Source organism: Taeniopygia guttata, chromosome 1A (assembly GCF_048771995.1).
Source record: "Taeniopygia guttata chromosome 1A, bTaeGut7.mat, whole genome shotgun sequence".
Classification (NCBI taxonomy): Eukaryota; Metazoa; Chordata; class Aves; order Passeriformes; family Estrildidae; genus Taeniopygia; species Taeniopygia guttata.
The window spans coordinates 37,493,354-37,520,459 of NC_133025.1; the positions used below are offsets into that span (position 1 = coordinate 37,493,354).

At 36.8% G+C, this 27,106-nt stretch overlaps 1 protein-coding gene and 1 long non-coding RNA gene across 20 annotated transcripts in view; one reads left to right on the forward strand and one right to left on the reverse strand.

Moving 5' to 3' along the window:
• Positions 1-27,106, forward strand: part of NAV3 (neuron navigator 3) — a 521,462-nt gene that overhangs the window by 431,986 nt on the left and 62,370 nt on the right. For all 19 annotated transcript variants that reach the window (XM_072923966.1, XM_041713781.2, XM_041713789.2 and 16 more), the window contains 2 exons: positions 22,556-22,694; positions 25,881-26,157. In XM_072923966.1, the coding sequence (XP_072780067.1) occupies positions 22,556-22,694; positions 25,881-26,157 (416 nt within the window). The remainder of the gene's footprint in view (positions 1-22,555; positions 22,695-25,880; positions 26,158-27,106) is intronic.
• On the reverse strand, positions 379-22,547 carry LOC115493517 (uncharacterized). The gene is made up of 3 exons (XR_003958357.4): positions 3,283-22,547; positions 1,518-1,616; positions 379-624 (listed from the first exon to the last, which is right to left on the reverse strand). It is a non-coding gene; the product is annotated as an uncharacterized lncRNA (long non-coding RNA).

Genomic DNA, 27,106 nt, shown 5'->3' on the forward strand with positions numbered 1-27,106 from the left:
AAGTACATGAGGAGAACTGTATTAAATCTAGATAAATCACTGCTTATTGTGTCAGGAATGGAAAGACATTTATCACAATAGCACTTGCAAGTAATATCCTCTAAAAAAAAAGTAAAAAATTTACTGATAGTTTTTCTTTGTGCTACAGTTTCAAAGTTCTTTGATACATATTTAGCTGCCAGTTTGTAATAAAGGCTCCAGTCCCATCAGGACTTCATGCAAGCCCTAGGAATCAGCTGGCTTCTTATTCTAATCAGAGCAGGAGCTCATGAAGCTAATATTAGAGGCTCTCTAAAAATGTGTGGCAGCAACAATTTTTCAGAAAAAATACATAATTGAAGGTGTGGTGTGTAATAAGTTGCAGTCTTTATACATTAATTCACTTCAATGCTTTAATTTTCCATTGATTAAACAAGGGATAGGCTTTTTTGGTTTCCCAGTATATTTTCATTTTTGTGTTGTTAAAGGACTTATTTTTGACAGAGAAAAAAATAATTTTTTGGACAAGAACATATAGAATCATTCATGCATTTCCTGAAAGCTAGTATTATGTTGATGTTTCTCTATGCAGCTCTTCCATCTGCTGTTTTTCTGTAAATTCCAAGAGAATCTTAGAAAAGTTTTCTAAAAAAAAAAAAATTGTCACTGGTAAAGCAAGGATTTCTTAAGAACAAACTTTTGGCAGAGTTTTTTTTCTAGTTGGAGATGGATTTTTTAAACATAATAAGCTACCTCAGTTATTTCTGAATTACTGCTAATTTAAAGTTAGACCCCCCTTCTTTAATGGGTTTCTCTTCCTAGTGCTAGTTTTTTCTTCTGGTAGTTTTATAAAACCTTCTGTATTCCCATTTGGGTAGCATTACTTCACAATGCTTCTTCTCTGGTGTTATCTCTTGCCTGCAAGACTTGTCTGAGGCCATGTTACTAATTGGTTTCCTTCCCAGTTTTCTTTTACAAGAAAGGAATTTTTTAATCTTTGGACTTTAAACTCACTTTGGTAATTTCTTTTTCCTTGCATTTTTCCTTTTGAAGCAGTATTGAATTCCATTACACCTCCTGGGGTGTCTTTTAAGTTTAACTGGCTGTCCTGTATTCCAGTAGTTGTGTTCTTTGGTTTTTTTTCACATTTCCAGCTAGTTTCATTCTTATACTCAACGTCAGTTGGTTTGGTTTGCTTGTTTGTTTGACCAAAGAAAAATATACCAAACTCTTTCCTCTAGTTGCACCTTTCTAGGATAGACTATAATTCAAAATAGACTCTGATTCTCCATTTTAATAGGTATTTGATTCTATTAGTAACTCAGCAATTAGCTATAGGCCTTTCCATAGTGATCCTCTCTTTTAATTTTATTGCCACAGTGGTTTTGAGGGTGAGATTTTAGGTTCCATTTTGAAATTTTACTATTTTTTCTGTCCCTTTCTGTCTCTGCAGTAAATATGAGAACCTGCTTTTGCTGTTCAGTTACATTTATGAAGATGATTACCACTTGTTTTCCAGATTGGTTTTGTTGTCTTACCTTTTTTTCCAGTGTACCAGTTTTCAGTAGCTCTGACCTCTTCCATCTTATCTTTCAGTCTTTTCTAATATCAGAGTAAACTTAAGTGATAAACACTGGCTGGATTTAGGGAGAGAGGAACAGTAGTCAGGAATGAGAAAGAGCTTCAAAAGGCTGTGTCAGTATTCAGTTTGGAAAAAAGTCTTTGACATACTGCTGCTGATATGGAACATTCAAAGAATTATTTCAGCTCTTGCCAAGCGGGTGGTAACAAACATGGCAGCCAAGAAGTCTGGAGAGTGAGATGAGGACAAAGTTTCCTAAGATGGCAGCAACTTAATTCATTGCAACAGACTTTAAATCTTTTTGCTGTCTGCAGCTATATTTTTATTTCATCAGTCACTTGCTAGCCTGCTCTCCAACTTGAATATTACATCTATTAATGTAGGAAGTGGGGAAAGTATTTCATTGTAACGGGGAGCTTTTAAGCTAGGATTTTTTTCGCCCTATATAGTGAAGCCGTTTATGTCCACCTTCCATCTTTGTTAGTGACTCACCTCTGAAGCTTAGTAGTCTAACTGGAGTAATGAATAGGCTAAAAGAGATATGCCATATTGCTGCTATGTCTTCCTCAAGATTTCTAGCTGATAAAGGGGTTTTTTAATTTGTTCTGGTTTGAGCTTGGGGCTGGTATTTTTGTGTGTGTGCACAGACAAGCAATGGCCCTGCTTTTTTGTCTTTTTTGGCTTTAACTGACGATGACATTTTTGGGAGATGAGAGAGATTCAGGATGCTGGGGTGAGATCCTGGGTGATTGGCTGATGTTTGGCAATGATTTACTAAAGCAGCTTGACTTACCTCCCTGACTGTGATCTTGGTACATTTACTGCTATAAACACAGATAGAGGTCCCATTACCTTCTCAGCAAAAGTTTTTTGTGTCATAGACTTAGTCATTCAAGTTCTAAGCCTAAGAGTTATTTAATTTTTAATATGAAACATTGATAAGTTCCAGCTAATTTTTGTGGAAGCAATCAGCCATTTTGTATGCATATTGCCATTTGTATAATTTAAATGCAAAGTCTGCTTTGCTTTCTCAGACAGAATAGCATATGTTTTATAGATTTTTTGGAAAAGGATGAGTATGCTCTGGGTTTCAGCCAGACTCTTTGTATTATGTGCAGGTGCTTTGGGACTTCAATAATTAGAAGATCTAATAAAAGAATCAGAGGATAAGCCAGGAAAACTGCTGCAACATGAGTTCTCTTTGCCCTTACAGAAACCAATCTTTTCTGTTTCACCTAACACAAAATTGAAAACTTACAGGTGTATTTCAGCCCAAACTTACAGCAAACACATAACAGAATTCATTAAATCATTATTAAGTAGCCTCTATTTCAAGCTGCCTGGATTTAATTGCTTTACCTTGAAAAATAAACACCAAAATCCTAAACCAAATAGTGAGCTATAATTGAACAGGCAAACAGGGTAAAGATCTGAGGTTCCTGGGTTAATACTATGTCACTTACTGTTTTTAAATTGTCATAGAACAGTAAATCTACACAGACTGTTTCTTTTTCCCTAGACTGACTGAAGAAATGGGTATGCTTTTTGTTGTAGGCAACTTTTCAGAAGGCAAAACTGTGACTTTTTCCTTTACCATGTCCACCCCTAAGTCACACAAGATTTGAGCAAACTCAAAGTGTTGCTTTTCTGTTCTGCAGAAAACCCATCACTGCAAATCCCCAATCAGCACATTATATTTATATCAGCATTCCTATGCCTACCTGTGTTCTGCCTACAGGTGCTTGTCCAAGTGGTGTGAGCATGTGCTTGTGGTACACACCCATGAGTCAGTGTCTCTCTGCTGTGTACGGTGAGGGATCAGGCTCTCAGTGGAGGGAGAATTGGTGCTCAGAAGCTGTGCTGCCTCCTCATGCTGTCACCATCTGTGCTGGCTCTTTGCCTAAAGCTGGTTGACTTTGAGTATCACCCTGTAAACAGATAGGTGTTACAAACTAAGAGGTTGTGTCCTTAAGTGGTTAGCAATGACACAGGAGGATAAGTTTTTCGCTCTTGAAGGTTAAAGTATAAGGCTTTTCTTAGGAAGGTAACAAATAAATAGTGACACTATGAGCCAAGGAGAGAAAAAGGCAGTGATAGTGTCCTCCTAGTGATATAGATGTGTTCTCCAGGTGATTAAAGATAGAGTAAAATTATTCATCAAAGAATTTCGCAAAGATGCATTAGGTTCCAGAAGCTATTTTGGCTCTTCTGGTCTGATGAACTAGATAATTAAAAATTTACTCTGACAATGTCATTCGGATCTGCTAATTATTTACCAATTCCAGCTTGACAGCATAGTGCTGTATATTAGACCTAATTTACATTATCTCTTGCTGTATATTTCAGAAGTAGAAATTAGCAAGCAGCATATGCTGATATTTTCCTTTTGTTACAATATCAAAGGAAGGAGATATTCTATTATTACTCTGCCATCACCAGTTTTGGGAAGTATACGGTATTTAATATTTTTACCTACATGTACAAACATTCCCTGATACTCTGAACATCCCAGTGCTGAGTATTTTTCTTATTTTGAAATCACGGAAACAGAAAAAAAAGAGCTGATCTTTTCTTTAAAATTTAAATTCTAAGTTTTGCAGACTAGCTATCAACCTTTTTAATCCTCTAGAGTTAAGTTTTTGAAAGTCATATATACCAAATTACTCCTCAAAAGTATCCATACATTGCCTGTGCTTTTTTTCTGCACTTTAAGAATATATTATTTTTATTAACTGTGATAGATCTGCCCTTTACACCCTTACTTCTCATTTTATTGATTATGCAAGCAACTTCCGTCTGGCTTCTTCATCTGCTTTTTTGCTCAGTTTTTGCATGTAGTCACCACTGATGCTTCTATGCTTATGGTGGCTGTATTCCCATCCTCTCATGTACTACACACTATGGAAATTACAAATATTCTGGGGCAAAGATTTTAGTTGCATGTTGCTCCAGTGTGCAGGGAACATATTCAACTAAAATATTTGAGTGTTATTTCTAGAGGATACCATAATACATCTCACAGTAATCATTAGTAAAGATCATCTGACACTACTCCTACAAAGTTAGCTTTACAGCCATTATTCAAATTCCGTCCAAAACATCACCTCAATGATTCAGTCATGCTGGGTACTGTTTCTTTTCAGCAGAATTCTTTCTTAAAATGGCATGCCTAAAATAGATGGAATAATTCCTGAAAAGATAAATTGAGGGTATTTTGTACTGAGATAGTGGGGCTGTGAAATTAGAGATTTGGATTGGAAAGCCCCTTTGTTTCACCGTGTGGTCTAATTCAGCACTGTTGCTAGATAATTGTATTTGGCTGTTCTCACTTGAATGTTCTGTTTCCCATAGACAAGACTTTGTGTTATGCCCAGAGCATCTTGTTAAATTGACTCTTCTCACTGGGCTGAGTTTTTATATAGGTTTTCTCAAATGCAGTGACATAAAATACTAAAATAAAAATTAGCAATAAATACTAGAAGGCAAGAAATTGTAAGGAATATCTGTGAGAGTGCTGTCAGAAAAGAAGTCAGAGCATAAAAGGCAAAAAAGCAAAGCAAAATAGTATTAGAGAGTCAACAATGTAGTGATTACAATGGAATAAAAAAAGTAATAGATTTCATAATCTTACTAACAGTGGATTAGAAAAGAGGCTTTTATCAGATAGTAATGTTTATGTCCATTTTGATAAAGTATTTATTGATTTTCTGCACAGCAGCGGTTGATTATAAAGGTACAATTAGCACTTGGTAAAAATGACAGAGAAATGTTCCTTGATAACTTCAAATCTGATGTATCTGGACAAAAAGAATCCTAACATTTTGAAAGGAAAAGCAGGGAAATACTTTAAAATTATGCTCAGTGAATTCTCAAAGGCAGAAAGTTGGTATTAGTTAATTTGAGAAAATAAATGCAGAACCACACAATAGGAATATGACCCACAGGGAATCAAGAAGTAATTGTTTAGTAATCCTGATGCTTTATGGAATAAATTCAAGTGTATATTATTTACATAATCCTCACATGTGAAGAAGGTCTGCTATATTTGACAGCCACGATGCGATGAAAGAGAAAATGCCAAACATGTTTCTGTTTTCTGTATTTGTTTTAGATTTGGGGAAAAAAGCTATTTTATGAAGCTTTCAATACCATGTCTCACTACTGATGGTTGATTTCTGCTATAAAATAATGGAGACCTCCCAGACTTGATACATGAGAACTCATTATCTAATCAAGGAGAGGAATCTCCTGACTCACTTGGTGGTGTTAGATATAACTGTGTGCACACTGTAGGTGGTCTGCCTATTTAATGCTAACTCTCAGAGCAGGTTGTAATAAACAATTTGCTAGACAAAAAAAACCAGGAGAATTATGGTATTTCACAGTGATTGTTTTCACTGGAGACATTTTTTATATTCATTGCTCTGTTAATATATCACTAAGTTAATGGAAGTATTAATAAAACAATGAAAAAAAATCTCTATATAGCAGGAAAATGGTTAAAGAAGTTCTCATCCATCAAATACCTGAATATCAAATTAAATTAGAGCAATTCACAGTAAACTGATTAGAAAACAGTGAGAATGAAGTTAGGTAAAATAATTAAACCTAGATCACAATAAAAGAAATTTTCCAGAAGGCTGTTTCCAGATTCCATTTTTCTGCAGGCAATTTCTTGAAAATAACTGCAGCTACTTCTTTAAAATCTTTTAATCAATATTTTTTACAGCAGTTGAGATTAGGTTGTTCATTGTAGTGACAATATGTCGATGAACTCATTTGGCTTTAATGATTTGATTCTGGCAGCAGCTACTAATTCTGCCTACCACGATATGTAAGGTTTTTGTACAAAGGTTAAAGATAGAAGAGGCTCCTGGGATGGCTGACAGGGTGGATTAGTGCTGCAGAGCCCTGCAGGAAAAGGTCACCACTGCTGTACACAAAGGAGTGTTGTCACTGGGGGAGGTGAAGTCACAAGTAGCCTACAAAGAGAGCTTTGGGTTTGGGTAAATTAGTCATTGAGAGGAATAGGTAGGATTTGGTTGTTCTCTCCTGCTTATCTTTGCTTTTGCCTATCATCACTGCTTCTAATCTTCACTGCCAGGCAGCCATCATGTCAATGGGACTGTTAGCTGTTCTGCCTTTTCTCTCCTCCCAATATTATTTGTGTCATTTCCAAGTAGAACATACTGAGCCAGCACAGCACTGCTGGGTGAGCAAGGGAAAATAAAAGACCTTTTTCTACTAGCAGAGGTTTTTAAACTATGGAAAGTTCCTCTTGGGTTATATTTATTTTTGAAGTTGCATACAGTATTCTGCTCTCATCTATGTCTCACTTAGAATTCATGCTCAATTCTGATAATGTCTGTGTCCCACTTTCAGTAAGGGAGTAACTGAAGATCTCATTACTTAGGACTTTACATGATTAGTTGTTGGGGTGTAAGTTCTGGACAGATTCATAGGACTGTGTAGCATATCATGGCCTTAGGAGACAATTTCTCAGTTGCACAAGGTTAATCTTGTCTATGAAATACGGCTTGCTAGGAAAATGATGGCTCAGCTGTTCACCCTGAAATGTCGCACCATTTCAAAGGCTTATCTTTCACAGTGTTGCATGTTGTGAACTCACTAGGCTGAACATTGAAACCTACATACCCAGTAAGAATATTATATATAAATGGCAGTGCATGAGAAAGTGGCAGTTTGCAAAATGATGCCTGAATTATAAGAAATAAGAAATGATTGCCAGCTTTTGAGTTGCCTTTAATGGTACCAAGCTGCAGTGTGATGAAGGCTGAATTTGGTGAACTGATGGCCTTTCTTCATCTTAGATGTGGAGAATTTTTTTCTTACACTAGCTCCATGATATGCTCTCTTCAGTCATTCAGAATGTTCAGGTTTTGGGAGTTTTTACTGACCCTGTATACTCCAGTTATACTGCAGTATGTTGCAATGTAGAGGTTAACATTCTTATTTTTAGGGAAGCAATTTCAAATCACAGTAGATGTTCAGTGTGGGGAGTAACCTGTTAAAAGAGGTGTCACAAACGTCCACTGATTTTAATGCAATTACAGAGAAAAGATGTGGTCTTGAAAATGCAGTTTAGTGTTTTTACTTGTCAGTTGTCACTCAGCAAAAAGCATCTAGGAAGCATTAAAAAGGCAGAGGAAACCAAATGGCTAGTTTGAAGAGCTTTAAGCCAGTGAATTTGGTTTTGGAACATGAATATTCATCAAATCTTATTCCCTAAAATAATCATCAAACACAACCTTTCTTTGGGAAAGCTGTCAAGTTTGACATACCATGCATTCAGAACCTGACTCAGAAATTATTAACTTTCAAATGGAAGGATCTTTTCAAGCAGCATTAAACAGGACATTTTAGCATTTCTCATTAAATTTTCTTGAGTATTTGTGAAGTTCATTGGTTTCAGAGAAATAAAAAGCATCAGTGTATAAAAAATGAAGACTCAGTACTCAGGAGTAAACCAGCTTCCCCCCCCCACCCCCCCTTCAAACTTTAGAAGTAAAAATAGGCTAAGAAATTAATTCAGATAATTTAAAGTAGCAAATTAATCTGTCTCATATTTGGGAGCAATAGATAGAAACAAATAAGTAATAGGAGACTTTCCCTGCTTTCCCTGCTCAGATGCATTATCTGCCATTTTTTTAGGCAGATTGTCTGCCAACAGACTGAAGGGCATGCAATAGCTGGGGAAATCAGGCCATTTGGGAGTGTCCTTAAATGCTTAAGTGCCACAGTTTAGGTATCTGTGGTTGAGAATTTTGATCTCTGCTAAATCCTATGTGTAGTGAAGAAAAGTTATGTTACATAATATCAAGAAACTTGTATTTTGAATCACTCAGAAGTGCTAAAAATCCTCTGCATTAGAGTTTTAATAACAAAGGCAATCTCCGTTTTCTAAGGAAAGTCTTAGGAAAATGCCAATCCTAGGGGAAGGATATTTAGGGATCATTTATACATTAGAACATAAAGGGCTTTTATTTTTACTCTAATATTAAAAATGCATATATGCATTATCCTTATGAATTTCTAATTCCTTTGAAATGGCTTGGTAGGATCAGGTTTTATTTGTGCTCTGCTTTATGAAATATATTTCATTGTTTTCAGTAGGTGTTTTTAAAAATTTGTTAAATTGGTTTATATCTCAGTTTGTTTCATTTCTGCCCCAAGAGACTTCTGCTTTTGTAAATGTCTCAAGAAAGGGATTTTAAAAGAAATTACTTTCAGCAATTGAACTATAAATAAAATAGTGAAAATTTCTTTCAGACAAACTCTGAAAAAAACAAGCAAACAAAAAGCCAAAAAATTGTTAGGAAAACCTAAACTGAAGAATTTGATAAGACAAAAGGGAAATAAACAGAATGAAGTAACAGTAGATGTCAGAATTGTTTTTGCTAACAAATAAATATCTTGACTTCTACTGACAGACTATTTTGATAGTGGAAGTGAATAAAGATATAATGAGATGGACTCACATGCTGCACAATCAACAGGGCCCTTAATAGCTTGTTTATTTTCCAAGGATGCACACTCCAGCATTCCCAAGTGTAAGCCATCACATTTGACAGATTTGAGAATGACCAGAGGCCTGAACCAGCAGCTTGCCATGTTCAACTCTGCCAAATGCTTTTAATAGCAGAGTAACAGCAAAAAAGTGGGGGCTGAGTGCCTTGTCAATCTTGGGAGGCTCCTGGGCTTTGCTGTGTTGCAGACAGACTGTGCCTGGCTCATACCTATATTTTAATAAGAGGAGGAAGGAGTAAATTTGCAATTTTTTAGAGAAAAACTTGAATAGGCGAATGAAAATCCAGTGGAGTCTTTTTATTTGTCACAAGAGGCAATCCTGTGATGTTTTCTGTAATTATCTGTAACAACCAGATTCTCTTTGCTTTATGTGGGAGAAGCAGCCAAGAGCTGGACAAGTCTGTCTGCAGGAGATGGAACTGGCTTCCAACTTGAACTTTGATTTGGCACTCTTGTTTTTACTCATCACCAGCATTAATTACAGTGACACTTTGGCTTGATACCTGGATTTCTGTAGAATGAATCTGAGGCCAAAAGCAAGTGTGTGTTTAAGCCAGTGAATGTATCAGGTGCCTCATGAGGGAAAGAGAAGTAATACCAAGGGAAGGCCACACGCAGAGCTTCACTGCCAAACACAGAGTACACTATGGCCACTTGTCTTTTGGACAGTGTGTATATATTGTCTCCAACATCCAGTTTTCATATTGTTATTAAAAATGAATCTTTAGCCCATTTAACTATCACACTTAATACAGTCATCTGTATTTAAGTGTCTCGCAATCAGAATATTGGAATGCTATTAATTGAATAAGGCATGAATTTCTCATGGATTTCTCTTAGATGTAGTATTAGAGGTGCCAGTTGAAAAGCAGAGATTTGAATGAGGGATGAGAAAGCAAACATCTTTATTAAGGCAGTGAGTTAGCAAAAAGTGAAGGTCAGAGATCCTCTGACTGTTCTCTCCAGTGTTCTTCTCATTTGGAAAAAGCCACAAAAAATAGCAAAGCAAGTGAAGAATGGCCTCTGTGATACTGCTGCCTCTTTGCCTTGCAGCAATTGAAGCAATACAGTCAAGAAAAGGGAGTTGTGTCTTTTGCAGAATTTTCTTCTGCTCTACTGCTAAAGAAAGTGGTAGTCAATATTAATTTTTCTAGCAATTTAATACTGAACTAAATGTTGGTTCTCTCATAGTTTGCCCTATCTGTTGCATTTTAGCACAGTAGTCCTAATTGTTACTCAGTATAAGATATGTACCCTGTTACTCAAATTTTAATTCTTCATAACCCTTTTAGGGTGTTTTGTATTTATGCCAGTATTTCTGTATCTTTCCTGGAAAATGAAAATTTTGGATGCTTGCATATGGAAATGGGGACTTTTTATAAGGAAGATAGCTAATTGTTATAAGCATTGATTATTTGCAGATGTATCATATCAGTAGTAGTATATATTGTATGTGCTTGGGATTTTAAGAGCTAAGTTTACAGTAGAGTTTTTAGCCTGCCATAACCTATTCTCACTCCTGAAGTACCCTCTGCCCTTTAATTTCTGCTGCTTCTGATAATTTTGTCGTCTGTCAGAGAGCAAAAATTACCTGAATTTTACATTAAATGAGAGAGAGCATGGCAATTTCAGGTGAAAAATAAGTAAACAAAGTACTTGACTAATGTAAAGGTAGCTTACTTTCACTGCTGGAATTTCATGGGAGAGTTTTTGCTGCAGGCCCTGTGCTGCTGTCTGTAGTGCCCTTTGTCTGGCTGTATGTGCCTAGGGTAGAGAAGACGCAGCAATTCAATTCTCCAAACTCCACTCCCTGCTAATGTCTAGAGCTCTGACCTTTGTAGGTGACATTCACCCTTTTTTTTTCATGTAGGATTTGAGCTTGGCATCCCTCTCTGCTGCAATTCATCATATTTCCACAATCTCTTGCTGTCTGGTCTTTTGTTGCCTTTCTTGCATCCTAATTCTTTCTGCAACATTGCAGATGAGAATTTTAATTCTCAGTTCTACCAGGTAGTAAAGAGGATTCTAGTCCTTTCTGTTCTCTTTCCAGCACGACTACAGGCTTCATGCCTATCCATTAGGGTGTTTTTTGGGGTTTTTTCATGTAGAGAAATTGAAGAACAGTGAGCATGCTTTCTTATTATTTTCTCGATGATTTTAAATCTACTTCCTGACTTTCACAGCTTGCCTGGGGTTGGGGTCTTTTGGGTGGTAATAATAAATACTAGATACTTAACTTACTCTTTATATTACTAAAGTTAATTAAAAATTCACACATCTGCAATGATAACTTGCACTTAAAATGTGTCTTGGTTACAAGCCCAATGAAATCATCATCATTTTGGAGGACATTTAGACTGGCTCTGAGATGAGGTGTCCACTGCAGCAAAGTGAGCTGCCTGGAGAGATTCTTCCCCTGGTGCCCAGCAGGATGCAGTGGGACTGACAGACCACGTATGCCTTGACAGACTGTGAAGATCTATCAAGTGCCAAAGTCTCCTCCCCTACAGTCTCTGTCTGCTGGTACCTGCTATTCCTCAAGCACATGTGTGTGGCCGTAGAGGGCTGGGGAGGATGAACCAGAAGACTTTCGTCTCTGTTATTCACAACTTCTTTGTAAATTTTTTTTATAGATTTTGATATGTTAGAGGAGTAAATCCACTCGGACAGTTATTTACATGTCTACAAGGAGATCAGGCATTATTTTTCTGCTGCCGAAAATGTTTACAGGCAGAAATGCCATTTTTAAAACCTGGCATTTATACCACACCTACAAGCTGTGTCAAAAGCATCTTGAATCCATGAGCACCATTATTCTCTTTCAGTCAATCTGGCAATAATAGTAATTTCAGTACTTTCATCCCCAGGAAAGGGTGAACTCATGGTGAGATACATTAGTGCAGCCACCTTTTCAGCTGATAGGGGTTCTTGTAATGTGCTGTTTCTCTGAAAATTGAACTAAAAATAGCCAAGGGAATTATTCTGTTATCCAGAAGGACTGCAACTTTTTGAAGGTTTTGCGTTCTTCATTTTTTGAAGAAAATTGTTTACAAAACAGAAGGTAGAATGCCTCTAAGAAATATATGTCACTGTACTAGGAAGAATACCAAAATGTGTAGTATGCATAAAAATTGGTTATTGTTTTTTGGTTGTGTATCTTTAGAGATTTGATCAAAATATGTAATTTGTTTTTAAAGGAATTTTTCATATTTTGGCTCTCATTTTGCATTCAATTTTGAGGTTTTTTTTTTAATTTTAGTTTGTTACAAGAGAAATTCAAATGTTTCATTTAGGAAAAAAGAAATTGTATTTTAAAGTTTTCGGTTTCATTTTATGTTATCCTTTATTATTTTATTTTATATACATTTTTTTCATATGACTAGTAGATTATACAATGTCTCATTGAAGATCCATAAATTTACTACAAGGTAGTTTTGTTCAATGTTAAATCATTTCCACAAAGATTTGAAATATCAAATGAAGTAAATTGAGCCATCGGAAAAGCTAAGATACAAAAAGAACATCTGTAGTGTCCTATTACACCTGTTTTCTCAGTGCAAGAAAATGATTTCTGATTGCAGTACGACTAAGAATAGATTGACTGAAATTTAAAAATTAATTCCTAAGCTATTCTGTTTTTTGTGAAAATAATATTTTTTTAAGTTTTCAAGATGTTTCATTTTCTATTAAAAAATAGTGTATTGTCAACTATATTTTATTTGAAAATTCCACCTATCTTTTATATCCCCACAGCTCCATGATAGTTTACTGTTTCATAGTCAAGAAACCTAAGCAGTTTATCTGGCCTATAACTTACTCCTAAATCCCTGCCTTCTCCAGACTCTTAAAAATTGGATAAGGATTAGGCTGAAACCTCAAGTAGCAGTTCCATCAGTGAGCTCCTATCCTCATTGGCAAGATGGTAAACACATGGCAGAGGGACTTTTTAAGAGATTATGAGAACAAAAAGGATTGTGTACCGCTGGCATATGGAATAAGAAAGATGTTTGAAAGTATCTGATGATAGAATCAGTGACAGCTGTGATCTCTGAGCACAATTAAATTACTACCACTGTCCATGACTGCTGTCAACACCATGTGAAAAGCAGTCACGTAACATAAGGTGCAAATTAATAATGTTTAGATTTGCTGCAAAAGCCTGGCACAAGTCAGGATTAAAGATAACATTAAACCCTTCAAACAGAACTTATCTTAAACTAGGCAGTGTCAATAATATAAATTCCAAGATAGCCCTTTAATGCAGAGCAATAAAATCTTGAACATTTGAGATATTGAAAAAATACCAAATACCAAATAAATGCTTAAATGGCTAAATCTTTGTAAATAAGTTAAGATCTGAAATCTGTTCTGAAAGCACCCTGGCCTTTATGGGCAAAAAGGCTAGAGGGTCTTGAAAATCTTCAAATCTCAAACCTGAATAAAAATGTTCCAAGAACCTATTTATTAAAAATAGACTAAAGATACACGTGAACTGCATTAAGCTTTTGGTTTTGCTAATTTATAAGCAGTCTGATTTTATGTATAGAATAATGAATGTCTGATACATTTAATTCATATTGCATGTTTAGTCTCAGAAATACATCTGCTTTGTCTTCATGTGGCTGTGTATCCGCTTGAGAGTTAAGAAATATAAATTTTTGACCTTTATGTTTTTTGCAAAGTTTTGTCAAAATCAGCCAGTAGTTTTTTCCAGGCAGCAGTGATGAGCAAGACCTTGAAGGTCAGATGCACAGGGAGCCTGACCACTGAAGCCTTTGTTCCTTACTGATGTTGAAATTCAGGTCATGCAGATGCAGGAGGAAGTCGCTTCCCACTTTCTGCTAAAGCTGTAACCTGGATCATTACTCAGGAAAATCTGTGAAAGAAGCAAGAGAGATGGAATACAATCCTGGCAAACAAAATCAAGAAAAGAAGGACCCTTGTGTTCTGCTTAACTTGCCCTTTGCCAGATACGTTGTTGTCATGATGCTGACTGTGAGTAATCCTATTAGGCTTCAGGAAATAGGCTTACCCTGTTATCTGAAAATATTTGGGTGGCTCAAGCTCTCAAAGAGGTTCAAGGGGGAAGTTTTTTATTAAGAAGTTCTTTAGGCCTTGAACTAACACCTTTTCCCATAGTCACAACTTACTGCTAAACTGAACAAACCAGCACCTCCTTCTTGAGGCCTGCAGGGAGAAAATACTTTGCATGAGAGTATGTGTGAGGAAGCCCATTGTCCCCCCAGACTGAACCCACTTTACATTTTCAGAGGCACTGTTTTTCCAGCAGTTCTCATGTGTTCAGGGATGTATCCTGCAGCCAGAATGCTCTAACATGGATGGCACTGCGAGGCTACCAACTCTGGGACCATGTTATGGTAAGGTTATTAGGGAGTGCTGCAATGAGGTGACAGGGATAGGAGGGGTCCAACTCTATTCTGTTGCTGTCAGCCTACTCTTGTAAAGGATGATTTTAAAAAGCCCAGTGAAATTGCAAATTAAATATAAAAATTTTGGTTTAGTCTCTGTTTGCCACATCTTCCCATTCTAAGCAAAAGACAGTATGGTGTAAGAAATATTTGTCACAAACCAAAACCACTCCAAATTTTGCTGTACTGCAGCAGCAAAGCTGTATAAAACTGCTGGATTTAATACTTGCTACATCATGTAGATTTATAGGATGAGTATCATGACCAGAGTGAAGACAGATTTACTTATCATTCTGCTAACATAGTTATGTACACTGTTTTTTTTCAGATTGAGTTTAATCAGATGCAGACAGGAAAAATAAATCCCTGCTTCTGCTCATATGCAAAAACAAGACAGGTAGTTCTAGAAATAAAGATGCTTAAGCGTGAGGGACTGTATACAGCAGAAGAGGTTACCAGTAAATCAGGACTTTGACATTGGGCAAATAATTACTGGGAGTAGTTCTCCTCTGAACAATTATCAGGAGGATCTTTTTGGTTTCTTAATATGCTGTAGAGACAAGGTTGAGTAAAGAGGTTTGATATTTCAATACCTCCCTCCCATCTGAAGCAGTTGACTGACAGTTTGCAAAGGTGAATGGTAAATTCTGCTTATCTCGTGATGTTTAAGGGGCTGGTTTTGGTATGATTTTTCTTTAATTATACATGCAGATACCATGAGATATTTTGTGTTTGGGCATCTCTTTTATCTTTTCAATTTTGGGAATGGGAATTGGCCATATACAAAGTGAAGAATGAGATTTTAACTTCATAAAGTGATGAGGTAACAAGAAGTAATAGGGCTTTATATTTCTTTTCAACTTCTGAAGAACTGCATGAGCAGTTTGTATTTTGTTTATTTATGCTCATTCAACAAATGTTAATTAATTTGACTGAATCTGCCTTTGAAAACTGTAAACATCACTTGCATCCAGTGTGTAGAAAACTTAACAAACAGCAGCAGGAAGATAATTCCATCAAAAGATTTTCTCCCTTTGTTTGTTATGATATTGTCAACAGCTCTTGATGGAATTACCTCTTTATATCTTTCTTCAGCCCACATATTACTATTTTCCAAAGATTGTTCAAAATATAATTAAAAATTGATGCTGTTTATGTGCCTCATGTCAAAAATATAAAACAACCCTGTACATTCCAGAAATAAAGTATCTTCCTAGATGGATATTTATTGTTTAATTCACTTGCCTAAATTTCATCTTACAAAATTCCTTCTTCTGATTGTTTATACGTTCTGTTAGGAATTTATAGCTAGGTAATGACTTTCTGCTGTCCCTATCATGTCAGATTAAGTGTTGTATTCAGAAATAAGTGGAAACCAGAAGGGGTTCTGGCAAAGACTTATTCAGATCCTGTGGTATGGATATGCAGATTTTGCAAGGTATGTATAATTATCTTAAGGAATGTAAATCTTCCACTAGTTCATTTTTTTTTTCCCCACTGGGTCTAAAACCAAATTATTTCTTAAGGCACTTATGAAATCCATGGAAGAATATGGAAATTAACTGACCTTGCAAAAATGCATTTTTCTTTAATTATTCTCTTGAGCTAGCTGTATTTCCTGTAGCAGGATATAATTTTCTAATTAGATCGTCCTTTAAAATAAATTTCTAGTCTGAAAAAAAACTTCTTGCAAAGTGATACTGCATTAAAGCACATGCATAAATGCATTCCTATTCTTTTTAACTCTAAAAAAATTTCCTTTGAATATGCTGAGTGTACCCATTTTGAAATGTACATGGGATGATTTTCTACCTTAAAGACCTCAAAGTAATTTAGGATTAAGGCTTCAGCAGTCACCTTGTTTCAGTGTGACAGGTGATGCATTACACTTGCTGAAGAAAAAGCACTGAAGTATGAGTCCATCTGGCTATGTTTTCATTTAACTATGAACATAGAATAGCTATAGGGAAATTTATGGATTCTGCAAATTTCTAGTTTGATTCAGGGCCTGGGCTTTGGCTCTTGCAGTCTGTGGAATAAAGGAAAGTATTGATTTTACAAATTTTGTGCACTCTTGAATCTGTCTGTGAAGGGTCAGCATAGCTGTTTCATGAATAATGAGCAGTTGAGATCACAGTAGAAGATTTAAAAAGGATTAATTCATGTTGAATTGAACTTTGAAGGAGAAATTTTGCCAGCTGATATATTGGCATGTTAGTGAGTAGTTGCTTTAACTAAAACTGTCCAATTATTTTCTTATCTCTTCCTCTTAATGAGCTAAGATGACATTTCTGTTCTCAAAAGTCAATTATGGAAGTAGCTATAAAATCTTTATATTCAGCTGAATCCTGCCTTACTCTCCTGAAACATGACCTGAAATATAGGTGCCAGAGAAGAGTTCATGGCAGCAGCCCAGAATGCTTGTTAATATGTGCTTCACTGGTGTGCTGTTGAGAAGTAATGAGCATCTGCATGGAGTGTGTTGTGCAGGCTGATTTTTGCATTTTGTTCCCTGTTTTGTGTATTTTATGTGTGTAGAAGTAGCTTAAACACTGTCTTCCACTTGCAGGGCTTAACTTGAGTAAAATAAAGGTATACAGAGTTCAAACTTTCTACTGTGGGCATATAGTTTAAGTCCTTTTCTTTGCTATTACCTCTCCAGTCTTTCCTGCTTACCCTTTGGATGTAACTGCCTTTTTCTGTTGATTACCTAGGGGATTAAATGCCGACCTTTTATTTCCTAACTCACATATAATGTAGATGCCTTGCACATTACTGACACCAAATGTCTTGCATCCCAGGTAGCTGTTCACCTCACAGACACTTAAATCTAGGGATTTTGTATTTTCAGAACACTGTAATTTAAATAGGTATCTAGTGTAACTGAGGATGACCAAGTCCTATCCACTGCTGTAGACTACTGTACCAGCATCTTATTTGGCAAACATGGAAGTGTGCTATACTAATCAAAGAAATTCCTGGTGTTTCTCATACATCTACTGTTTCTATGAAAAATTGTGTATTGACATCCAGAGGCTCTAAGAAAGGGACAGGGTGACCTGCATCCTCTATGGATTCACTGACCTATAACAATGAGCTGTGTGCAGGCAAAGAAAGGGGTATCACCTTACTGCTCACTGTTGATCTGCTCTTAGTATGGATTTGTAGATCCTCAAACGTTCAGAAGTCGAGTTTTGGTTTAGCTCTTAATGTTACTCTTATGTCATGATCTCAGTTGTCTTATTTGTTCTCTAAGACCATTCCCCCCAGCAGGAGAAATACACTTGGCACCACCCTGCATGTACCTGCCATGGCAGTGAGGGATTTAGAAGTGTTTAAAAGGGCTTCACAGTTCGAAAGCTCTAGGTTACTTTAAAAAGCAAGTAAAGGTTGTTTTGCTAAATGTGTTCAGATTCCTTGAATCACAACCCCATACAGAAGTCCCTGGGGGTATGTGAGTTTCACTGGCATTAGCAAGAATGTGACTAATGGTTTCTCATTCCTAATCAAGTACGTGTGTCTAGTGCTGTGGTCTAAAGCTCTTCAGATGCAGTACAAAACGTGTGACAAATACAGTGCTTCTTTTCAGTTACTCTAATTAAATGAATACTTCAAGAGGAAAGATTTTGGGTTTGTTTTCTAGAACTGCATGTTTGATAGACGTGGCTCCTGCTTCTGCTTGCAAAAACGGGTAATGAACCAAAGAAACAATGCAAGCAACTTGTCAAATTGTGCAAGGACAGGATACATTGAAGGAACCATAATTTTCTGGCGTTTATGATAGAACATTGATTGGAGTCCTGCTGTGTCTGATGATCTTCTTGTGAAAAGTTTCTTTATTTGCATACTTAGGCACTTGGCTGGCGGAGGTCTTAGAAATTAATGAAGTATGCCAATGTTAAAACAAATTCCAGGCACCGACCCAGCTTAACCGGCAAGACTTACTTTGACTTTAAAAGAACTTCAATGAGTTGGCAAGTTTAAGGGCATGTAGGAAAATGCTGAAAGTAGAAACAGGAAGGATAGGTGAAACAATGGTCATGTCTAAGTGCTCTGTCATGTCTTGTCTGCAACTAGACTGCTTTGATTTTCTGAAACAAGTACTTTGAAAGGAGATTATTTTAGGTATCCATGGAACGAATTCAGATTGTTAAAACCACTTCCTCTTGTCACATACCTTCATAATTCATTGTTCTCCTAATCCAGTGCATTTTTACTTTCAGGCATCATGCAAAAATCTAGAAAAATGTCTTGCATATTATCTGCGGGTCCTCATTATGTAGGCTATAGTCAAATTGTATCTTTGCCTAAAGCGCTATTACTTGCCTGCCTGATGTATTAAATAATGTCTTATTTTGTATAAAATATTCCTCATTTCATTCAAATACTTAAGTTTGTGAACTCAAAAAAAAAAAAAATCCAGATACTTGTGTAAAGCAAGTGAAAAAGTTTCATGAGCACAGCTGAGTGCAGTTTATCTTTCCATTAGAGGATACTTGTTGGAATGTGTTTGTAATCTTTGTTCAGCTCTACATACTGATGTTAAGCACCGTGTTTTGCCTTCAAACACCTTCCTATTTCCAGAACATTATGTGGTAGGGAGGTCAATGAAGAGATTATGGGAGGAGATCTTATCAGTACTAGCACACACTAATGAAAGTGAGACAAAGGGTGATAGTGGAGACTAACCAACTGTGTAGATAGCAAATTGTGGATTTCTCAGCTTTATGGAGTACTTGATATGGTCAAGGAGGTGAAATGTTGCTTGAAGCATTTGGAGCAATTTGTGAAGAGCTGGGATGTGTGCAATATTCACAGCTGCCTTTGCCAGTTAGTGACAATGTCTTGCATCAAAACAGGCAAGAATTGCTCAGATTTGAAAGTTGCAGGTTAGAATTAGGGGATGAGTTTTAGCTAGTGCAAAATTAGGGGATGAGCTTTAGATAGTGCAAAATTATCTCATTGGCATAACTAGTACATCAAAGGGAAACACAGATCTAAGCAGAAAGCATACTGTCAAAGTTTCTGCAAAGAATCTGGGCAAAGTCAAAGCACATGGGTATGTTTTTGGATGAAAGCTGTAACAGTGGCCATTTTTACCATTTGTTAAAATGTATTTGTCTCCATTTTACAGATGTAAAGCTGAGGTACAAGAGTAGTAAAGCTAAAAAAGAGGTGCTGGGTTTTGGCATGCAATTTCAGTTGATAGTAACATAGATTTTAAGGTATCCCTGCAGCAAAATCTAGGTTCAAAGCATGTATTTCCATGCATTACATCTTTGCAAGTTGAATGCGAACCACTAAAGTAATTTGGAAGCTCTTAATGGTGTCCAGTTTATTTTAAAAGGTTGGTTAAAGCAGCCACCTTGCAAATTGCAGGGAGTCTGGTACACCCAGGGGCTTCAATCAGGATTCATATGGTCCCTTTTGTTAGAGAACTGTCAACTTCTTTCAATGAAGATAGAAGGCATCTTTCCTTAATGCTAAATTCAGATTCATCCCTAAAGCAGACATCTTACAAGCACTAAATTAAGCATTTCTAGAGAAAAAAAATATGTGATTGTTTTAACAAGCACTGTGGTGTTATATGCATTCTCAATGAGAGCAGTGTCTACTGGGCTGTTTGCTTGTTCTCTGTTTGCTGATTTGAACCCAGACAAAGCCGAATGAGCTGAGCTTCTGAAAATAAAAATCTGTCAGGTACATGCAAGAAATTATTTTGAAGACAGTTATGAATTATCCAGATTTAAGAAGATTTCTCTTAGAAATAGCAAAATTCATATCCTTAATGCAAATATTATGTCTTGCTGAATATCAAGATTCTTTTCCAGATCCTCTTGGGATCCAGGGGTTTGTCAGAGGACAAGTTTCCAGAACTTGTCAAAACAATGCATATTTCTCTTAGCTTCAGTCTCCCAGATAGGTGAACACCATTTGCTGACATTTTCTCTTAAATCAGCCTAAGTCTGACACCAAGAAAAACAAAGCAAATTCTGTCAACAGGATTTATAAAATGTAAATTCTCTTACAGAGGAAAATGAGCACAAAATGAAGTATGAAAAATTAAAATAGAGTATAATAATAAAGGGACATGGGGAAAGAGGATAAAATTTTATCCCCAGGGTCTTAGGTAGACTCAGAAAACTAATGGTCAAATATTATTTGACATGAATGCCATATGTTAAAAGCTCATGTTCCTTCTGGAAGTATCTAATATATATCCTTTTGGATTTGGTTTATCATTTTTTTTCCTCTTTTTTAAAGAGCAGCTTTTAATGAGGTAATACTACCTTTTCTACAACTTAATCACATTTATATTATTTATATTTTTATCCATCCCTATGGTTCTCAGTCTTAACATTGTTCTAAAGGTATATTCCCATGTGGTACACAGAGTTTTATATAATGGCTTTTCAACATCAGTGATATTATGCATCACATTAGAAGTGAAAAACACAGAAGACCTAAATGACTAGTGCTTCAGAGATGGTTCTTAGATGGATGTGGACAGACTATTATGTATGACATTATAATTTCATTATTAAATCATTCATGTGTTTATCACCTGGAAATGTAGCAGAAGACATATTTATTTGTAGTCGTTGTACCCAGTGGTGGAAAGTGCAGCGCTCTAATAAACTCTTGCCCTCTGAAATATGTTTATCTTGTCACTGAGCTGGCTTACGAATGTGATTTTCTACCTTTTACAAAAGAAAGGTAATGCTTGCTGCAGTTGCTATGATACAAGACTAGTGCATGAACTTTCTGGTGCAGCAGCACACATTTTGTTCCATGCAGTTCCTTGTCACTGCTGCTGTCTCCCAAAACTCCAAATGTAAAATAAGGACTCAAAGATATTTTTCTTGTTTGCTCTGAATGACTAGTGCCAATAGTACTGAGCTTTAATTTAATTAGGGGATTGAATTGCATTTTTTTTTCTAAAAATCATCTTATCAAGCTACAGCAAAACAAGGACTAAATGCACTGTCTTGTACTGGGGACTTTATCAACAGGTGTAAACACCTAGTATTGTCTTGCTAGATGTTACATATCTAGAAGAGGCTTTATCAACCCTCTCCCCTCTAAGAGAGGAAAAGACAAAAAGAGGCACCTTCAGTGGACAGTTTATCCCACAAACCTAAGACATTTTAAGCCAGGATGAATTACCTCCTGGAGTAGGCTACTTTTTTAATACTGGTTGGAGAGGACACCTAGATAACTTAACTTAAATGAGATACCTTTTATATACCTAAAATTATAAGGGATTGATCCCACTGAAAGTGATAAGGTGAATTTTTTTCAAATTTTGAAATACATCTCAACCTCCCTTCCATGCAAAAGGCTTCTGTGAGAGTTGGTAATGACATTTCTGTAAGAGCAGCCTCTCTCTCATTTGCATCCTTTGCCTCAGTCTCCCAAAGAAAAACAGACTGTGTTTCTTCAGAGAAGCATAATGTATTCTCTGTCAACTCCAGTGACTGTATTCTCAGGGATCCCTATTTTGATGACGTTGCACCAGCTAGACAGATACTGAAGACAAGAAAATAAAACTTTAGAAAATACTGGCTTTTTGCTGACACTGGATTAGTCTGCAGAAAAGATACTCCTTTTATTTTTATGTAGTCTGGCAATTCATCAAGTCTTCTCTAAGATATTAATAATTTTTTATACTAGTGATATCAGGTAAGCTTAATGGATTTCCCTGCCGGTGTACTGAATGTGATTGCAATTGCAATGAAGCATGAAACAAGCTATTTTAATGATTTATACTTAGGCCTGATGGTAATTTTTTTGAAGGATACCTGCATCTTTCATTAATTGAACAAGCAACCTCTTGACTGCAAGTGAATAATTAATTTGAAAGTCTGAAGAACAGTATTCATTGTACCGTAGGAAACATTACTGAAAAGTTTCTGGTAAATCACTTGAAAAATAAGTAATCACATTTATTGATTTTGAGATGCCTTCTGCCAGTTGAGACACAGTATGTAAAGTAGATGTGTTCCTTTCTCTGCAGCTGGGATGACAGCAGCTCGGTTAGCAGTGGCCTCAGTGACACTCTTGACAACCTCAGCACAGATGACTTGAATACCACCTCATCTGTTAGCTCTTATTCCAACATAACAGCCTCTTCAAGGAAGAACACTCATGCCCAGGTGAGTAGCTTTGCTGCCATTTGTTGCAACACCCCCATGCAGGATAGAAAAAGTTTGGTATCAATGCCTCTAAACAAATTCATATCTTTCAAAATCCTCTATTACACCTGAATACAAGAAGCCATAGACTCCACTGATCCAGCCTTGAGCTGTGAGCTGACATTCCAAATTCCCTGCTCCCGGGGCGTGTGTCACTGCTGAAGGTGCTGGCTGGGTGAGACCCAGCTGTGCCCACTCTGGGGGACCCCCACTGGTCCCAGCCCCTACTGCACCCTAACACAAAACAAATACAATATGATTGGATCTGTCATCATGGATTTCTACTCACTTCAGCTCATTTGGAGTATCTCTTTCAACAGATAACGCAATAAAAAATAATGTGGTTTTTGCTTTTTATGAGGGGAAGAAATATACAGGCTGTACTGTCCTTTCAAATGGCAGAGATTGTCTTCTCCCCGCTTAGATCCAGGGATGAAGGCGACAATGCATAGTGTCAAAATAGAGTTCTTAATATCATACGACACAACCTATATACATCATACATATTTGTGTGTGAATCTGTGTATGTAAAGCTCTTGTGGCAGGTATCCAAGCATTTCTTCCCAGCTTCCCTTAAAATTGCAAGTGATAGAGAAGTCAATACAGAACTTGAAGGACTTGGTTCCATCCAAAAAAGAAATAAAACCAGAAAAGTTTGTCTCAATAGGAAAGTATTCTCTGCCATGTCATCTCCTGTTCACTAGCAGGGAACTTTGAGACTGAACACTCAGCACAGGGGAAGAGTGGCTGCCTCCAGCGATTTGATGTCAAGTATGCAGGACACAAGACTGACACTTCTGATTCCATTTAGACTCCTGCAGGCAGCCAGTGTCTGCAATTCAGAGGTCTATTTTGTCGATGTAGATTTCAGCAGACTCTGTGAGCAGGAGAAAATACATATTTGTAATTTCCCCCAGACAACAGGGAAATATGGTTACTTTTGGAATGAAAATTACTTTAATCTCCAGCAGGACAGATACCAGACCAAATTCATGCAAAGGTACTCACTGAAATGCCAATGTTCTTCAGCCCTTATCATTGTCTTTCCCACTCTATCAGGGATTTCCATGGTTGCTAACTGGAGATCAGCCTCTTCCCTTTCACATCAACAATGATGGCCAGTTAGTTCTGGCTTACTTGTTCACTGCATAGTCATCAGGATTGGGAAAACTCGGGCTGACTTTTTAACTCTTTGTGGCTTTGTATTTTTTTTTTCCATTTAGATTATCTCATGTTCTAGCTGCTCTATAATAAACCTCTGTTTTATTTGCAGATTTTTCAGCAATTGACAGTATTGCAGTGCATGTTCAAATTTTACTTTCTTTGCAGAGTTTCTTTACATTATGAAAACTAAGAAAATACCTTTGTCAGTTATGCCTTTACCAGGCACATTAAGTAGAACTCACTGTATTCCATGCTAGCTGGCAATCTCAGTCAGAAGTTAGGATGAACAGAATACTCATTTTGCCAGCTATTTTTCAGATCTTAGATATACTGCAAAACAGACTTTATCAGTCTTTTTAAGTGATTGGAGCAGTAAGGACTGAATATAGATGAGACAGAAATTGTGTATTTTGCTGTTGTTTTCTTATTACAAGAATTATAATGGTGAAGAGAGGCTTTTAGAAAGTATTGTACTACTTTTCTTTTTTTTTTTTTTACATTAGGCAGTTTGCTTTAAAAATGTATGACTGTATGGTTACAGTCATTCTTTTGTGGTAAAATGTCTGTGAGCATGTTATTACAAGTTACACACATTGTAACAATAACTTCAATGAAAACTTGCTTTTGAAGGACCCTGCAATATTTTTGTTGATATTTTTGCTTGGGCTTTTTTTCCATTAATTCTTACCCATAATCTGTGCTAGCATGTCCAAAGCACATACATAATTATGGAAATGTAGAGAGCTTTTGCCTTTTGTACACCTCAGCTGACAAATATGTAAACAGGAACTGATTATTTTGTTGGTCATGTAATCGGTATTAATCCTCCTCATGGCAGCAGTTCCTAGGAAACAGCCACAGAGGGGTCTCTGTGGGGAAGGAGCTGTGACAGCACAGGATAAGAAATAGCCTGTCCCTCAATGAGATCCATTTTGCAGCCCCTCTTAGGCTGGTGATACCTGAGAGCAGCACCATATATTTGCTGTTAAAAAGAGGCAGAGGCAAGCAAGAGTGGTGAGAGGGTGATGTGCAAATAAGGCTTTAGACTGAGGTCAGGAGGCTGCAGAAAAACACAGAAGGGAGGGTTACACCCAACAGCCTGTCAGCACAAAGAACACCAGTCTTGTCAAACACAGCGAGCAGGGTCAGTCTGTTTCTATTTAAGCCACTTTCACAGCTTCTACAGTGTCTTCTTGGGCTGCTCCTTCAGCACTCCCTTATCAGCATGCCTCAGGGAAAGCAGATGCCACAGGGGGATTAGATCCTCACTGGTGCATCCTCCACATGGGTCTCAGTTTCAGAGGGAGCATGAGCCCAGCTGGTTGCCTTCTCACCATGGATGAGTAGTGCTGGCATAAGCCTCTCTTCTGCTCTGTTGGCTGATATAGCTAGAGAGAGTTTCTTGCTGGAAACAATTAATTTCTGTGGAAACAGACCAGTAGAAAAGCCATCAGCTGTAGCACAAATATTTTTGGAGAAGATGCTATCCTTGCTCTCTGGTGGCACAACATACTCTGTTCTGCTGAAAAAATATTGCTAATCCAGTCACTAGAAGCCTTGGGTAGGAAATGGCAAGAAGACAGACTGAGTTGATTTTAGAAGTATATTCAGGAATTTGCTCACCCAAGCTTTTAGTAAAACCTCTCAGCACAGTGATTCGCTTCTGAAATTCAGACTGAATTGAAGAACATTAGGGTATCACCACTGATTATTAGAGTGAATTACATTTCACTTTATTATAGTTTATCTATAAAGGAAGGGGATTAAATATTTTGCAAATAAAAGAAAGAGAAACGTTATCCCCAAATGGCTATATTTTGTATGTTTTTAAACTTTTGGAATCAGGGTGCTAATGTTTTAGAAGGAAAGTTTCTGTGGCCCTTGCCACAAATAGACCAAATTCTCCTCCCCTACTATGATTTAAGAAATCAGCAAATAATGGAGATGCTGGGACTGACCATTTCTCACACAAATCTCTTGTAGCTGAAGACAGACTCAGAGAAGCGCTCAGTTACAGACAGTGAAACTTGGGGCAGCACTGAAGAGCTGAAGAAGCCAGAGGAAGACTTTGACAGCAGCGTAGACAGCAGTGGCAAGTGGAAGGGCCTTCCCTCAGGGCTGTCTGAAGAGTCAGAGAAGGGGGGGCAGAAAACATCTCTGTCTGTATCACAGACCGGATCTTGGAGGAGAGGCATGACTGCACAAGTAGGAACAACTCAGTCCAGGCACAAAGCAGGAACAAGTGCACTCAAGACCCCAGGTAGGAAACTTCGATAGTTCAGGTTACAGTGGTCTTAAAATAATTGATGGATGTTAAATATGGATACGTACTATATGCTTATTGTTCTCTACTTCCATAAATGACTGGAAGCTCAGATTGTAATATTATAATAACTTTTTTATTTCTGTAATTGTTAGTTTGCTACATGCATAATAATAATTTATTAAGTACACATGGGTGCATCTATAACAAAAACTGTGATTGCATTTTGTTGTGCTATCATCTGTGTATGTCAACATCTGTTAATTCTTAGACGTATTTTTGGACTCATCTGTGCCTTACCCTTATTCTCTAGAAAAACCTACCTTTGATAATTCAATGTATGCAAAGAAATGGCCAAATATTAGAAGCTGAGTCAAAAAGATTTAATATCCAAAGGAGGGAATTCCAAATTATATTTTTAGTTGCTTCTGAACTAAAGTTAGATTATCACATTCCACATACTATGCATATTCTACAGATCACTCTTAAGCAATAAATTTTTTTTTTTAAAAGTATTTTTACACACTTTCAGTGCTAAATGCCCTCTTACCTAATTTTGGAAGACGTCTTAGAAGTAGTAACTGCTTCTGCAATCTAGTTTTGAAGCAAAAAATCCAAAGCTGGTGAATATAGATAATTATTAAAACCATCTAATCCTAATCCATCATTTTACTAAGGAACTGTGTATTCTCACTGGAAGATTTTCTGGGTCTTTTTCATGTCCTGATAAAACAGTGCATGCTTCAACCCCTAGTTGTAAATGCAACTAACAAAGATCTCCTCAGAATAAATTACTACCCTTTGTGAATGCCTTTTGTTTCTTTGTAATTTGGAACTGCCAAACATTGATCAGTCTCTGGTCCATGAGATCCCTGAGGAGCACTGCCATGGTGATCATATGGATACAGGAACTATACCCTCTAATAGCAATTAGAAGTGGAGATAC